The 16,157-nt window shown below is 51.9% G+C and overlaps 1 protein-coding gene across 12 annotated transcripts in view; it reads left to right on the forward strand.

Moving 5' to 3' along the window:
• Positions 1-16,157, forward strand: part of TNRC18 (trinucleotide repeat containing 18) — a 94,450-nt gene that overhangs the window by 39,798 nt on the left and 38,495 nt on the right. For all 12 annotated transcript variants that reach the window (XM_043494236.1, XM_043494237.1, XM_038419844.2 and 9 more), the window contains 7 exons: positions 331-456; positions 2,031-3,821; positions 11,376-11,478; positions 12,254-12,459; positions 12,792-12,938; positions 14,245-14,429; positions 15,426-15,849. In XM_043494236.1, the coding sequence (XP_043350171.1) occupies positions 331-456; positions 2,031-3,821; positions 11,376-11,478; positions 12,254-12,459; positions 12,792-12,938; positions 14,245-14,429; positions 15,426-15,849 (2,982 nt within the window). The remainder of the gene's footprint in view (positions 1-330; positions 457-2,030; positions 3,822-11,375; positions 11,479-12,253; positions 12,460-12,791; positions 12,939-14,244; positions 14,430-15,425; positions 15,850-16,157) is intronic.

The following is a 16,157-nucleotide window of genomic DNA, read 5'->3' on the forward strand; positions in this document are numbered from 1 at the left end:
GGATGGCGACACAGCTGGTGCAGTAATGCCATGTGATCTGAAGCCACAGAACTTCCTGACTTCAAGGGGGAATATCGGGGCAGCAGGCAGTGCCCTCTGGTGGGAGGATCTACATGGTGCTCCAGAGCCCTGGAGTATGAGTCTGACTCTCAGCACCCTGCAGCCTGGCGTGACACAATGGGTTGTTCAAGCAAAGCCACCTCTTCTGGTGTGGGGTGGGGCGGAGGGGGGTGGGGGTGTTGCCAGCCATAACAGTCTGTAGCTCTGTGGGGTTTATTCCAACACAGGGAGCCGGCTGTTCTGAAACATGTTTCCTCTTCTGTTTTTCAGGCTTCTCCCATCTGCCCAATGGGCTCTACCCGTCGTACATTCCTCTGAGCCACCTTGAGCCCCCCCGCAGCGGGAGCCCCCTCCTGGCCCAGCTGGGCCAGCATAGCCTCTTTGAGTCACAGAAAGGTCAGTCTGCTTGCATCGATGTGTTTGGAACTGGGGTTGTTGTCCTCTGTGCAACTGGCATGGGCTCTTCCTCTCTATCCTCGTTGCTCCTTCCCCATCCCCATCCTCTGAGAGACCTCTCCGTCCACCCTCCTTACCACTCCCTGCATGGAGGCCCAGTCACCAGCGTAGCCGCACCAGAGCAAACCACCAGCAAAGATAGGTCAAACGCTCTGGGCACCAGTGCGAACAACCATTGCTGGAAATGGGGGTTTGCTGCTGCGGTGCAAATCACAGCTTATGGGGGGCTTCCCCTGTCTGCCTGGGGTCATGGTGGCTCTAATTAAGACAGATTCCCATGGTGGCAATCAGATTTCACCAGCGTGCTCTTCCATGTCTGGAGATCCTCTGCCCAGCAGCCAGAGAGAGTCAGCCCTTGGGTTGCGCTGATCCCTTTCCTTCCCCTGCTCCCTAGAAGGGAGAGGCCCCTGCAGGGCGGCAGCCCTTTTATAAGGAAACTTAAATACCAAAGGGCTGATTCCATTAAGGACAGGCCCATCAGCCTAGCCTCATGAATTAACCCTTCGATGCTTGGAGCTGGCCCATCCCAATGACCAGCTGTGTCTCAAAACATATCTGTGCTCAGCCCTGGACACGTCATGCCATGGTGTTGAAGGGGTTTCCAGCCAGGCTGACAGTTGGGGGAAGGGAGGGATGGGAGAGCGGAACATGGTGGGTGTTGTTCAATTCACACCTGGTACGATGTGGGCCTGAACCTCAGCCCTGGCAGCCATTGCCTTAGATTGTCCCACGTGAGCCCATACCAGGCTACCTGCCAGCCGTCAAACCATTGGAATTTTGTCCCAGTCCTTAAAGGGTTTAGGGGGTTGTGCTGTCTGATGATGCGTGACAGGAGGGGTCCCAGCTGAGCCCAGTCTGGAGTTAAAATGCAGAACTACAGCTGCAGGCTGGGTGATGCTCCGAGAGCTGACCCTGGAAGGAGGCTGAGAGGCTGATCTTGAAAAATACCTGGAGACCCCAGAAGAATCTTGACCAATCAAATGCGCGTCATTAACCCCTCACAACCATAGTCAGCCCATCTCAGCCCCTTCACCCGGGCTCCGTATGAGCAGGTTCTTGGGTTGGTCTGATGCGCCCGTGGTGCCCTCCCCTTCAGAACAAGAGAGGCTCGTGTGTTCCTCCCTTAAAGGCTCAGGCAGTTTCTCCGTTGCATCACTGCTGGGCAGAGGCCCTGGGGGCCTGTCTTTGACAGAGGTGCTGTGATCGAGGGGGAGATTCTTGGCAAGATCCTTCTCCCCTTCAGTCTGATGGTTGGGATTTGGTGGGGCTTGGACGTGTTCTGGGAACCTCGCTAGACTCCTGGCTCTCTGCTAACGCTGAGGACTAAAGGTTTGGGATTTGTCCTGCCCCCTTGCCCAGAACATCTAAATGCTCGTCCCATATTGACCTGGCCCCATTTTCCTCATGTTGGCGAGTCACAGCTGAGCGTTTTTGGGCTCCTGATGGGAGCAGTCGTGATTGGGAGTCGGCAGTGGAGAGAAACCAAGGTAATCTTGTTCCATTTCATTTTGCAGATGGATTTTACCTATCTGGCCACGCGGGACAGTCTGCCTTGCACCCCCAAACCCCCGTCTCGAGGACAGCGGTCAACCACGCGCCAAGTGCCCTGCACCGCGAGAAGGACCTCGGGCACCTGCACAAGAGCTCCAAGGAGGGCCTGAAAGACCCCCCCGGCAAGGAGCGGGCCTGTCGGAGTGACCTCTCCCTGCACTTCCCCAAGAAAGATGGCAAGCCGAAAGAGGAGCCCAGGCCTCGCAGCGTAGTGGATCTGACCCAGGAAGCCAAACCCGACGGCGACCGGAAAGGGACTGGCCTGGAGAAGCCGGTGAAGGCAGGGGAGCGGCTGTCCCCGTTCCTAGCCGAGCACATACCAAACCGGGGTGCTGGCAGCGGGGAACCAAAGTCCAAGAATCCGCTACAGACCTCTTCGCTCAACAACTGCAACGGCAGTGGGGACCCCATGCTGAAAGCGCTGGGGAGTGAGCAGGACCGCTGTGCCAAGGACCCCAACCGCCACGACGAGAACATGAGGCCTTCTGCTCATGTTCACTCGGACAGGCTGAAAAGGGGTGACTCTGCCATGACCCCGGGGGGCGCTTTGCACATCTCCTGCAGCTGCCCCTCCCCGCACCCTTCCCAGCCAGGGAAAATGACGCCCTCCTCTGCGTTCCCACCCCAGTCTGTCCATTCCAGCATGTACACCATCTTCCCGCCGGCCAAGGAGCCCGGGCGGGAGCACAAAGTCGTTGCCCCCACCTTCGTGCCTTCGGTCGAGGCCTACGACGAGAGGAATGGGCCCATCCAGATCGCCTCCCAGGCCCGGGACAACAAAGTGAAGGACAAGGACGTGGGCAAAGTGGGTGTGTTGCAGTCACCCACAGAGCGGGGTCACACTGACACCTCCCGCACGCTCTTGTCCCAGGACTTCTCTTGCCACAGCGATGCCAAAAGGATGGAGGCTCTGAGGGAGAAGGGGTCTGTGATTAGGGCCAACTCCATGGTGCTGAAGAGGCAAGTGGCTTCAGAACCCTTTCTGAACCGGCCTGGGCTGGGCTCTCCGGAAAGCAGGGAGTTCCTGGCCGCCAAGGGCTTGCTGAGGGCGTGCCCGGAGCCAGAACACCGCACCTGCGAACGAGACCGCTTCCAAAGGGCCGGCTCTAAAGAAGCAGCTAAGGTATATGGCACTTTAGACTCCTCCAGGCAGCATCTGGACCACCGGCAGCTGAAGCCGCCCGAGCACAAGTGGAAGCCCTTTGAAATGGGTAACTTTGCCACCACCCAGATGGCCGTGCTGGCCGCCCAGCACCACCATGTCAGCCAGGTGGAAGAGGAAGTCAAGAAGGCGTACCTCGACCCCAGTGGCCTGCAGAGGTCTTCAGCAATAGGGTCCCGGGGCACGTCTGACGTTCTGCATGCCACCTCCCACAGTGAAGGGTCTGCCATGCAGAGCCTCATCAAGTACAGCGGCAGCTTTGCCAAGGAGACGACCGCTCGGCAAAGCAACGGCAAGAAGAGCCCCTTCGGTGGGCTTGGCAACATGAAGCTGGACTCTGCCCAGCTGGGCACCTCCAAGATCCAGCAGCTGCTATCACAGCAAGCCGGGAAACAGTTGAAGAGAGACCTGGAGAGACCAGAAAGTGCCAAGTCCTTTGGCCGTGAGAGCATTGGCTCGCAGGGCGAGGTGGAGGTCCGGCACCTGCCCGTGGGCATTGCGGTGGCAGTTGCTCGGCAAAAGGACAACAGCAGCAAAATGGGGCCCAGCCTGGCCGACCGGGATCGCTCCCTCTCCCTGAGCAGCATAAAAGGTAGGACCCTGGGGTCTGTCTGAGAGCCTTGAGATCCCTCCCGTGGGACTGAACTCTGCCAAGCTGGGGTGTGCCCAGAGGGGAAGAATGTATTGAGACACCGAGGCTGATCTGGGCTCCCCTCTCTAGGCTGCCTTTGTGGATCGGGGGTGAATGAGAGCAGGATGGGGGCAGAGGAAGCTAAAACCTATATATGCTGCTTGGTTGGGGGATCTGGTTGGGTTAGAGCCCAGGGGAGCCTTTCCTCTCCAGGGCACTGGTGTGAGTCCAGCCATGGTGGTAGCGAGAGCTGCCCTCTGCTGGCTGTACCGCAGAAGCTGCGTACGGGAGCCTCAGTCTGCTTCCCTGTGTACTGCAATCCAAAAGTCTCCGGCTACCAGGTACACTTGCCAGCTTCCCTTTGTGAGCAGCCTCTGCGGGAGGGAAGGGATTGAAGGGGCGCTGGGAATCCTCCCCTTTCATGCCTTCAAGGCCGTGGCAGGGTGAGGTGCAGGGACAGCTTGCCCTGCAGCTGCCTGAGCTGTTTCCATTCTTGGGATCCCACCTCCCCGTTCTAGGCCAGCAGGTGCCTGCACTTGGTTCCAGTGAGCCTTACAGGTTGGAACTTGCCACTCCCTTAATAATAACGGGTACGTCTCGTACCCATTATTTAATCTAGGATTATTTACAACTGGTTTACACAGAGTAGGACCAAATTCAGCCCTTGCTCAGGGAAGAGAGTACATTGAACATAGCTCTTGTCTGCTAAGACCGAATTGCTCCATTGCATTAGTCAAGCCAGACGGGACTGAATTCAAGTAACTGTTCAGCTAGACTAAGGGTGCTCGGGGAGGGTTTGCATATGTAACTCCCCCCATGCATCAGTTAAAGAATAGATTCTCCCAAGATTGGGAGCTAAATGCAGTCATCTGCTGGGCTCTTGGCTCGCTATTTGGTGTTAGTCATAAGGCCTGATGAACAGACATGGAGCTTCACGACTTTAAAGCCAGAGGGTTGCAAACCTGCCATTCACTTCCTCATTTAACTTGTGGAGTTTCTTTTTATACCAGGCTTCTTATGTTCATTCTGTCCTGCATCCTGGTTGTGGTGTGCCCACCCCCACCCTGCGCTACACAGAAACACAACATACTTTCTCTGATCATTTTTAACAGGTTTCCTTTTAAATCTAGCGCCCCGCCTATTTGATTTTCACTGCCTTTTACCTTTTGGAGGTGCAGAGATCACTAGAGGAGGCTGCTGCCTGACTGAGTTCACACCTTGGGCCTTGTTTTAAATAGAAGCAGGGCCGTTTTAAGAGAGAACCTCTGAAAACTCCTACATGCAATTGGTCCAACTGGCCACTGGATGCCGCTGTTGTGCAACACAAATATGGCTGGGAAGCACACCTGTTGGTGTGTGCAGTGCGAAACAATGACAAATCCCTTCCTGAAGCTAATGGACTCAGTTTTGGAGGGGTAGCAAGAATGGGGTTGGTTAAGCTTTGGGATCAGTCTGAGTGCCCATGAAAACGAGGCGGTCACTGGTATTGGTTAGAGCCGGCGTTGATGTACAAGATGCCACCTGCTCCACAGAATGGGCCACTCTCCTGATGGAAAACCCTGGTGATCTGTTGGCTCCGGTACCTTGGCTCATCTTGCCTCCCGCAGTGTCACGCTGGGAGAGAGGTGGTTTCTGCAACAAGCCCCCAGCTCCTTTAGGGTTTAGCTGCTTGAAACCAGCCATCCAATGGCACCTGAAAACAAGCCTGAGGCCAAGCATAGCTTATGGAAGTATGAATCACCCTCTGCAAAAGATGCCTTGGACCAAAAGCCATTTTGGGGCCCAGCCTCTGAATGCCCTTGAGGAGCTGCCCCCTGTCGAGTACGTTGTAGTAATCCACTCTGTGTGGCAAAGGCACTGGTAGCCATCATGAGACTTGCCGAAACGCCCAGAATAAAAGGCTGCAGCTCTTGGTACGAACAGATAATTGGCACTCTCACACCACCGGCCACTGCGTGGACATCCAGAAAGTAGCTGGGGATCCAAAAGAATCCCCGGACTGAAAACCGTAGTGACATCAGCTCTAGTGGAGGGGCTGAGATCTTCTCTGCCACTTTGGCCAACTGCTTCCCTACCTACCAGTAGTACCCAGTTTTATCTGGATGAAGACCTTTCTCCAGATAAGACTAAACAACTGAGAGCGTCCTGGTGCTGGAGACCCCATATTTTCACTGTCACGGCCAACAGCCTCATGTTCAGTCAGACAGAAGGAGCAATGGGAAGGAGCATGGAGGGCAAATGAACCATTGCTATCCCCAAAGACCCATGAGCAAGCAAAGAGTAACTCAAGTCTTTGTGGTATAGACCAGCAGGAACATTTAGGCCTCTCAAATAAGGCCTTGTCCCAAGCCAGATCAAGTCAATACCAGTCTTCTCACTGAATTCCGTGGTGTCTGGCAGGCCCGTGTCCTTCATGGTCTGCCATGATTAAAGCTGGTCGAGAGTTTTCATTTGAAATCTTTTTGACAAAAATGTTTTTTTCATCAGAACAGAAATTTTTCTGGGAAATGTACTTTTTTCGACAAAAATTTTCAGGTTTTTCATCCCCAAACTGAAAATGTTTTGGCTGTCAGTCACTGAAAACAGACAAATTTCAGCTGGGGGGGGAGCAGCGCAGCGGATTTTCCGTGAAACCAAATAATTTGTGCCCCGAATATTTCAGTTTTTAGCTGCTGAAGACCAGAAATCCAAGAGTTGTTGGGTTTTTTTTATGAATCCCTGAAACATTTTATTGAAAACTTTTTACAAGAAAGTGGGGTTTCTTTGTCAAAATGTTTTTGCAGGGAAAAAGAAATCCCCCTCAGAAGCTCTAATGATGGCATTTGCTTGTGTTTCCAAAGTAAGGTGATCAGATTGAGGGTGGGGGATGCACCCATTCACAGACCTTTCCTTAGTTATATCTGGTTTTAAAAAAAGCAGATTAAGCTAAACCTACACAAGCCAAAATCAGAGCATTTCCTGGGGTGAAGAGGTGGCTTGCACCAGTTTAAGTTAAGCCGATGCAATGTCGTGTAGAGTGGCCATGAGTGCCCTTACCTGGCTTCCCAAGGATATTGTCCGTGTTAGGAATCTTATTTTCCATAACTAATCTCTCTTTTCTACTCTGTTGGTTCCCCAAGGTATGTGGATGCTTTTGCCTGTACCATCCGGCTCTCCGAGTGCATTTTAGAGCTGCATTGATGCATCGCTGAGATGCATGGTCCCAACAGAGTAAACACACAGTCAGTCCAGGGGAACAGAACTGGAGTCAATCCTCCTTCCTCCTGCAGTTGAATAGAGGAGTCAGAGGGGATAATGACCTTGTGTTTCCAGGGTTTCCGGGCACTGCACCTTACACTAAAATCCACTTCCAAAAAGATGCTCCAAATATTGTAATCCCCCCTCCTCCTGCGCCCCCGCCCTCATCGCACTCCCTTGGGTCTGTTTTTGTTGCAGACAACAGGGGTAACAAGCGTGGGGCTGTCGGGGCTTCTGCTGAAAGAACGCCTGGTTCAGTGGGGAATGGGTCGAAGAGCTTAGCAGGGAGAGTTGGGGCTCACTTGTATGTGGATGGGAACTCAGCTAAGGAGGAAATTAACATCTTTTTGAACCATTCCTGCTTGATTGAGAGGCTGAAGTGCTGGGTTATAAAGCCACACTAATCCTTTGCCAACTGAACTGACCCTGTTCTAGTCTCTGTGTCCCCTGACCTTGCCACCACTCCTCCCTATTCTTCTTCCTATTGGCACCTCTCCTGTGTCAGCCCGCAGGCCTGTACTCTCCCTGTCAGATCTCTTGTCTGAGCCAGGATTGACTGATTGATTGGCAGTGCTGAGGGAGTCCGAGTGAGACAAACACGTTCATTCATCGTAGCTTTTTAATTCTCCGGAGGGGCAGAGATTCATCACCCCGGCCATCATACCTCTAGCCCAGACCTTTGTCCGGAGAGTTATATTTCTCTCTGTTAGCAGCCTCCTCCCCTGTAACCGCCCCCCCCATTCCCATAGCCCCCTTCCGTCTTTCCACACTCTCCTCTGCTGTGGCTTGAACCATCAGAAGGCCTGATAGCCAACACGGGGGGGCTGTTTGTTAAGCCATTCAGGCCCTCCGACCCTCCCAGCCTGCATTAAATGTAATTTTCAGAGCCAAACTAAAAGGCTGCAAACAAAAGTTGAATTCTAACAGACCTCTGGGTCTGTTGCTAAGTGATGGAATTGGCTTTCATACAGAAAACAAGGCCGTTCTTTTTCTTTCTCTTCCCTCCTTTCCCCTTGTGCGCCAAGAGAGATTCTACTAATAACATTAGCTTGCTTGCGCTGAGTGGACGGTGCGTGAATGTTTAGGCCTTTTAAGAAAGAGAAAGCAGGCTTTAGTTGGCTAATCTGTAGTATTTGGCAAGTAAAATGCAGGTATTTAGTACTCGGCATTGGTTGCCAAGGAAACAGACCTAAGCTTTTCCTCTGTGCATAAGTAACTAAATTTTGTATGCGCTCCATGCGTCATGTTCATATAGATGGACAAAATGGGCATTCACAGACAGGGACAATCGCTGGCTTGTACAGAAACGGGACTGTCCCCTTATGGGAGGGGGAGTTGTGTAAGCAAGAATGAGTGGGGGGAGGGTGTTGGTTTAATAAAAATAAAAAATAAAAGCCCAGCTATAACGAGTGGATCTGAAATAATGTAGATGGCTAAATAAATAAATAAAATAAGTTCTGCAAATAAAAAGGCTGGTTGGTTGGGCGGGGGGGGGGGGCGCCAAGGAGGGAAAACAGCCTGAGAGGCCATTAGCTAAAGTTCTGTCCCAATGCCAGCTGCCAGAGAGACGGCCAGGCCTTGATTAAAACTAAATAAATCAAAAGGGCTCTGAATGGAAAAACCTGGGCGATTGGGATGTGGGTGTGTGTATGTTGGCTACGTTAGCGAGCTCTTAAAATAATCCCAACCCTGAGATCAACTGGCATTGGATCACAGCACAGTGTTTAGTTGCAGATGATCAGAAGCCACGCTTAAGATGGGATTGTTGTACCCCCCAGCCCCCTAACCCATGCTGCCAGCTAACTTGCTGGATGTCCCAGGAAAAATCCATCTCCCCTCCTCTCTTTTCCCTCTGCTCTGCCTTCAAAGACCATCAGACAATCCCCGGGCTGCTGCCTGTTTGAACATGGGAAGGAATGATGGGTCTCCCAGGAGAGCAGGGAGAAGCATGAGGGCATGAAGCAGCTCAGCACAGAATGCCACTGGAGTGTAGCTTTTTACGTGCCAGAGAGAGGATCCAAATGCCCTGCCCATCAGCCTGTCCCAACAGGGCCTGTGCGCTCAAGCTGTGCTCCTGAAGGATTCAGTCTCAGAGGGACCCTGTCTCTGTCCTCTGGGAAGTCACTCGCGGGAGCAGCAAAGAGGATGCTGCTCTCTTCACTGTGGCATGAGGCTTCCATCTCAGCCTCCGTTCCGTGCCAGCCTCGACCCCACTCCAGCCTTTGAGAAGCGTGTGGAAGCCATTAAAACTAGGGAAGGGGTGGCTAATGAGTGCCAGACACTGGCATCCAGCGTGATCTGCCAGCTCAAGGAAGCAGCGGCCTGTGGAAGCTAGTGTCCATAAAGTGCAGTGTCCAGCCAGGCTTTGAGCCGTATGCTGGCACCATGTAAAGCCCCTTGAGAAGGCTGGTTGAGATGCTCGAGAATCGGGCGTGCGCCTTTCCGCCTGATGCCCACTGGAAGCAAGCAGGGGGAGGAGGTGGGGGAGATGTTGTTTCACTACAATATTCTTCCTGACAGTAGAAGCTGAGGGAATTGGAATCTTGACAGCTAAAAAACACAGGCTGTCCAAGTCTGCGGAAATACACGGTGGAGCCTTTCCTTGAAAGGATCCTTGTCAGCAGAGCAGACTTGATGTTAAGAGATGCCTCCTGGTGCACCAGTCCCAGCCAGAAGGGCCTTGGGAAAGGGATGCAAGTGGGCAAAGGTGAGGCTCTGTGAGGCAGTGCAGCATGGCTGCAAGCCGCCCTGTTTCAAGGGAGGCTGCTATTAGGAGTTTGGACCGCCGCTGCAAGTGGGGCCTCACCAAGGTCAAAGCTGGGCCTGCTAAAGGGGACCCTGTGTCTGGTCAGGGAACAAGGAGGCATCCTAGAATCATAGAATATTAGAAGAGACCTCAGGAGGTCATCTAGTCCCCCCTGCTCAAAGCAGGACCCACACCAACTAAATCATCCTGGTGCCATTGATTTACTGGGAACAGGGATGGGCTTTATTAGCGCCCCTCCTCCCCCGCCAGAAAAAAGGTACTAGGCAAGGGCAATAATGAAGTGTGTGTTTGTGAGAGCGTAGGGTTGGGGTGGGGATAAGAAGCATAGGCAAAGTCTTTAGAAAAAGGGGTGGAAAATGTAAGGCAACCTGAGCTAAAGTACCCTTGGGACACAGGAATTGCCAGACTGGATCAGCCCTGAGGTCCATCTAGTTTCCTGTCTCTGACAATGGCCAGCACCACATGCTTCAGAGGAAGGTGCAAGAATCCTCACAGTAGAGCAGGACAGTCTGCACCCCGTGAAGGTCTCGTCCTAATTCCTAACAGAGATTGTTGAACAGCCTGAAGCAGGAGGTGGTTATCCCTTCCTGAACTCTTCATTTGCACTCATTGTTAGAGCTCTGGGTACTCTTGGGTAATTGTCCAGTGTAAGTGCCCAGTCCCTCGTTGGATCTTGCTATCTTATCCTAGGCCCTAGTGCTGCAACACCTCCCTGTGTCTGGGTAGAGTCCCTTTGATGTCACTCGGATTCTGTGCGGAGATGAGGGCTCTATGCTAACAGATTGCACTGCAGGATCAAGGCTGTTGCTTCTCTGATGGCTATTGCTTTTCTGGAGTATCTGTGTCCTAGCTCTCTCCCAGCACATGTTGTTGGGCACAGTGTGCTTTTATCAGAGTGGGTGCGTACATAAGGTCATAGATTTATGGACTGTAAGGCCAGAGTGGACCATTAGGATCCTCTGGTGTGAACACCTGTACAGTACAGGCCAAAGAACCTGACCCCAGGATGGCTGCTAGAGTTCACGCAGATGTGGGCTTTGTGCAGATCGCATAGAATGAAATGCAGTCTGGACTTTGTCTTTAGGAATCAGTTCTTTTTGGACTTACCTCCCTTCTCTTCTACTTTGGCAGACAATTATAGTGGGAGAGTGGAGGGGACAAACTTACCTAAATTCAGTTGCTTGAAAGTACATATTTGAAACCACACAGGACTGGGACAGGAATAGTGTGAGAAAATAATCCCCAAACCCTAGGGTCCACATTTAGATAGCGTATTTTGATCGTGTCTCTGATCAACAGACACATTTAAGTCCCTGCTCCCAGACCCGTCACTCTAGCTGATTTTATTAGCTACTTGGGGGATTAGAGCTTTGGTGACCCTTTGGTGGGGACGGTAACCCCTGAAACACGGGTGCGGAGGGCAGAGGACTTGGCACGTGTCAGACCGGAAGAGAGCTGCTTGTCTTTTCAGGGACAGCACCTGTATTAACTGCTGATGGTTTGTGTCTTAGGGCATGGCCGCTCAGATGATGACTGCGGGGACGACCGCACCCGCCAGAGAGACAGTCACTTCCTGGCTGGGCGTTTGGAGCGAGACCAGGAGAAGCTACTCAGGTGAGGGTCTGTGTTTTGCTCCTTCAGGTGTGAACTAGGCCGTCTTCCAGTGCGCATGGGGTTGGGGATGCACCTAGCGACTCATGCTTGAGTGCCTGGCCATGTACCCTCTTGAGTGAAGTCACAGATGTAACCAGCTGTGTGGCAGGCATCCACGTTTGGGCAGAGTCAGCACTTCTGGTGCAGCTCTCCCCTGGTTCAGCAGGGAGCACTGGACTTTAGGACCCCAAGGACAAAGACCAGGCCTTGTGAGGGCTGGAAACTGGGAGTGTAGGGGGGGACCTAGAATGCATCCAAACCTGCAGACATTTTGTGTGTGTGTGTCTAGAGCTGCCCAAATCTGCAAACAAAACTATTCTTTCAAACACCCCCGCAAGGACTGAAACTCCACGAGACCTTGGCACGCACAACCCATAGCTGCTCCAAATGAGAGGCAAGGTGGAGAGAGATGGCTCTGGGTTGACAGAGGAACAGGACCAGCGCAGGGAACGCAGGCTGAGTCTGCTATTAACCTTCCTCTTTATTCTAAGGGACCCCTGGGCACTGTGTGTGTCCTCCTGTTCTCTTTCTGCGTCTCTCATCCATACTTTGAAGACTGATTCCTGAGGGTTCCAGTAATCTCCAGATCCATTCTCCTCCTTCCCCTTCTTCCCCAGTGGTCTGGTTCATTGCTAATTGACATCCCTTGTGCTTCTCAGTTTGTTCCTTTGGCTGTGCAACATGCCCAGTGCTAAGATTGGCTCTAACGATTCTGTTTTTGCCCCCCAATGCCCAGAGAAAGCAAGGAGCTGGCGGACTTTGCCCGGTTGCATCCCTCTAGCTGTGCCACAAATGGTTTGAACTCCAACCTCATGGTGACGGGGGGGCCAACCCTTACTGGCTCAGGGCGCTGGTCTGCCGACCCAGCTTCACATTTGGCAGCTCACCCGTGGCTACCCAGGACGGGCAGCCCTTCCATGTGGCTAGCTGGCCATCCTTATGGTGAGTCTTTCTGGGAGAGGGAGGGTTGTATGAAGCTCTTGACTTACCCATAAGAATAAAAGAGGAACAGGGTCGCTGCGACTGACCATGGTGATTAGTGGCACCTCCCTGATTTTTAAGAAGGATGTTTCTTGAAAAGACCCCTCTGAAAATAACCTGCAGTATCGCATGCACCTGTAGGTGCTGTACGGCTGCGTCCCTGTGGGAAGTTGGACATTCTAGTGTCCCTTCTCTCTCCCTGTCCCCTCATTTGTCAATGTCCAGTGCATGAATGTCTACAGGAGACCTCGTTGATTGTCTGACCTGAATTTTGATAATGATTCTCCTTCTAGGACTTGGCCACCCATCCTTGCATCAAGGCATGACTCCAGGCTTCCCCCCTAGTATGGCGGGTGCTATCCCTTCTGCCTACCAGTTTGCCAGAGATCCTCAGTCTGGGCAGCTAGTTGTGATCCCCAGCGAGCACCTGCCACACTTCAGTAAGCACTCAAAGAAGATGATTCAGGGGTCCTGTCTTGAAGGAAAATAACCCAAAGCTGAGTGGGGACAAAACAAGGAATGTGGTCTACCCATGGTAACAGACCATGAGTGTACATGTCCAGTATCTAGTTAGAGATGCTGGAGTTTAGAACCTTCACTCAAGGCTCAAATGATAGATGTCTGTTCAAAAGGTGCTCCCTGGCACCTCCCTGTTGTAAGTTTTTCAAGAATAAAATTCTAGGGCAGGATGTGTTTTGGTTTGTTTTTTTTTGTTGAGTCGGGGGCCCTGGTGGTGAAGCTGCATGGCACTGGTACATTGATGGGCAGTGTGGAGGTAGTTCTTCAGCTATTAATTCTTTGGACAGCTTTGTGCAAGCCTTGTAGACTATCTTCTTTCCCAGCTTCACAATCTCCTATCGCTCAGTTCTGAAAATGGTCCATTCTGTGGCCCAGCGGGATGGGCTCTGCAGGCTGTTGGAGATCTGTGTACCATAGAGTAATACAAATGTAGGGCTGGAAGAGACCTCAAGAGGTCATCTGGTCGAGCCCTCTGCGCTGAGACAGGATCAAGTATGCCTAGACCATCCCTGACAGGTGTTTGTTCAGCCTGTTCGTAAAAACCTCCAGTGATGATGGGGATTCCACAAGCTCCCTTGATAATAGCTTGGGAACTGGGGAAAATACCTGTCCCAGAAACTGCTGCTGCTGCAGAGCCTGGGGAAAGATTTGCCACCAGTGCTGCGTCTGGCAGTGTTCTGTAGAGGCTGTCTGGTTGTTAACATATTTGCAACTGCTGAAATAATTTAAGCCAGTTCTTCAACTACAACATTGTCTTCCTTATCATCTCTTGTAAAGCCCTGTGAGGCTTGGGGCCTGGCTGTCTGAGAGACTATAGTTGGGGTCAGCTGGGGGCATTCAAGCTAACAGTAGCTAGATTTAAATGCAAGCGTGATGGCGCCATGGAGCCTTTAAGAGTAGGAGGCTCAGCTATGGAACTTCTTTTGCCCCACTGGTCTGACACAGACAAGGTTTGCTGGCCTTTACGGCATGGCCAAGACCCTCTTGTTGGGTGTTGTCTAGATGTGGTGGGACAGGAGAGTGTGTGTGAGGGGAGAGTTAAAGAGGGGGCAGTACTTGCATTTCTGTGTGAGCTATTAAATTAATCACCATGCAATCTGGGGAGGGAGCGCAACATAAATCTACAACGAATATTAAACTCACCTCTACAGCTGCTCCATGCACTCAGGTTCTGTCCAGTTTAACAGCATGGTTATGATTGCCTTTGTGTCTTCCCTTGTTCCCTAGCTGAACTAATGGACCGGACACCCCCTCTGTGGCCTGCGATGTACCCTCCTACGAGAAGCACCCTCCAGCATGCTCACCAACTCCAGCTGCTGTCTCATCAGCAACTGCTCCGGCAGCACGAGCTGTACATCCTGCAGCAGCAAGCTGCCCATGCCATGGAGCTCCAGAGGAATGCGCAGCTGGTGGTACGTTCTAAGGGCTGTGGCAAGCAGGGGGGACTCCCCTGTTTTAAAGTGGACCAACCTCAGAGTCAATGTTCTTGGGAGAGCAAACATCAGCAACCTGCCTGCTTTGCGTGTGTGTCCCCTGCATTGAGAGGAAGAGGTCTCCTTAGTAATTCCCAGTCCCTAAGGGAACCTCAAGTTCTGGGGGCATTTGACATGTTCTAAAGAGCCAAGTTCAGATTTTGAACATCCCTGAAGGTGAAGGTGTTAGGATGCGGGGTTTTGGGTTGGGGCCATGTAAGCCGGGGGGACAGCTCACCAGCCAGTACTGCTTCTAGCAGCAACAGAAGTTCAGATTGTCATCTTACAAATGAGCCAGTGTTGACTCTGCTCTAAACAAAGCTTTCATAGAATGGATAGTTCCTTCCTTCCTTCCTGAGACCCAGGACCCAGTATTGCCAACCCCAAATGTTCAAAGATCATGAGTCAGGCCCCAGAAATCATAAGATTGGCTTATAAGGCATGAGATTTTTATAAAGATATGTTTGGGGGGCTTTTTTAGTTGCCTCCTTGTTTTTGAACTTTTAAGGTGCATGTTTTCCAAATTAAGACTAACGCTAGAAACTTCCTTTTTGTTTTTAAATGAAAGCTGAGATTCTCACATATTTGTGTCACTCCAGGCACTTTAAGAAAAACTTGTCACAAGGTTCATGATAAAAATCACAAGAGCTGGCAACACAGACTTGCTGCCTGGCCTTTCCTAAAAACCTCTTCCTGTTAAAGCATTTACCTCTGCTCTCTGCAGGTATCTCCTGCCAGACCTTCCACCTGCCTTTTGCAGAGAACCATTCCCAGGTCCTGTTCCTGCATTTCCATCTCTGACTGTGAGGGTACCTTTTATAGGAAGTCCTGCTTCTGGTCTTGTTTAGTCTTGTAGGACCTTTTTGCTTTGTAGATTCTAACCTGATATCCTAAGAAACATCCTCTTCTGATGCCCGTCTCTGTTTCTTGCAACAGGAGAGATTAAAAGTAAATGAGCAGCGAGCAGACATGGAAGAGAAGGTTACTAAACGGAGCCTGGACAATGCGAAATCAGGCCTTTCCTCATCCACATCAGGGCTGCTGCACCGAAAGCCACCTGTTCTGTCTCCAAGTGCCTCCACCTCCTACAGCAAGGCTGTGAGTCCACCTCCCCTGTCTCCCAGGGTCTCGCCCGTATCTGTGCTCAAAGCTGAGGTTATCAAAAAGATGGAGGAACCACCTACACAGCCGGCCTACTCTTATCCTGCCACCCCAAGCTCCCACCCTTCCAGCCCACCCCCTGCCTCTCCGCCCCCTGCCCCTGCCATCCCTCCAAAAGAAGAGGTACCTGAAAACGTGGAGAAGAAAGACTTGGAATTGGAAAAAGAGGCTCCCAGTCCTTTCCAGGCTTTGTTCCCAGGTAAGAGAGCCCTGCTTTGGAAGAGTCACCTTCTGTTTGTGCCTGGCTCGCTTTCTTTCCTCCTCTCCTTGGCTCTTCCCTGCCTCAAACCCTCCCCAAGAGAAGACCAGGTAGGGCCTTTTTAAAGGAAGGCTAATGTGAAAGGACCAATCAGCACTTGGCAAGTGTGGCGCTAGGATTGATGCATGACATAGCACTGTGGGGAAGCCTGGAGCTTTGGGCCTGTATCTTGTATTCTTGTTTTTCCTTGGGAGGGGTTAGTTCCTCAAGGTTGCAGTCTGTTGGGAGAACAGTATGGAGGAGCCCAG

This window comes from Dermochelys coriacea, chromosome 10 (genome assembly GCF_009764565.3).
Source record: "Dermochelys coriacea isolate rDerCor1 chromosome 10, rDerCor1.pri.v4, whole genome shotgun sequence".
NCBI lineage: Eukaryota > Metazoa > Chordata > Testudines > Dermochelyidae > Dermochelys > Dermochelys coriacea.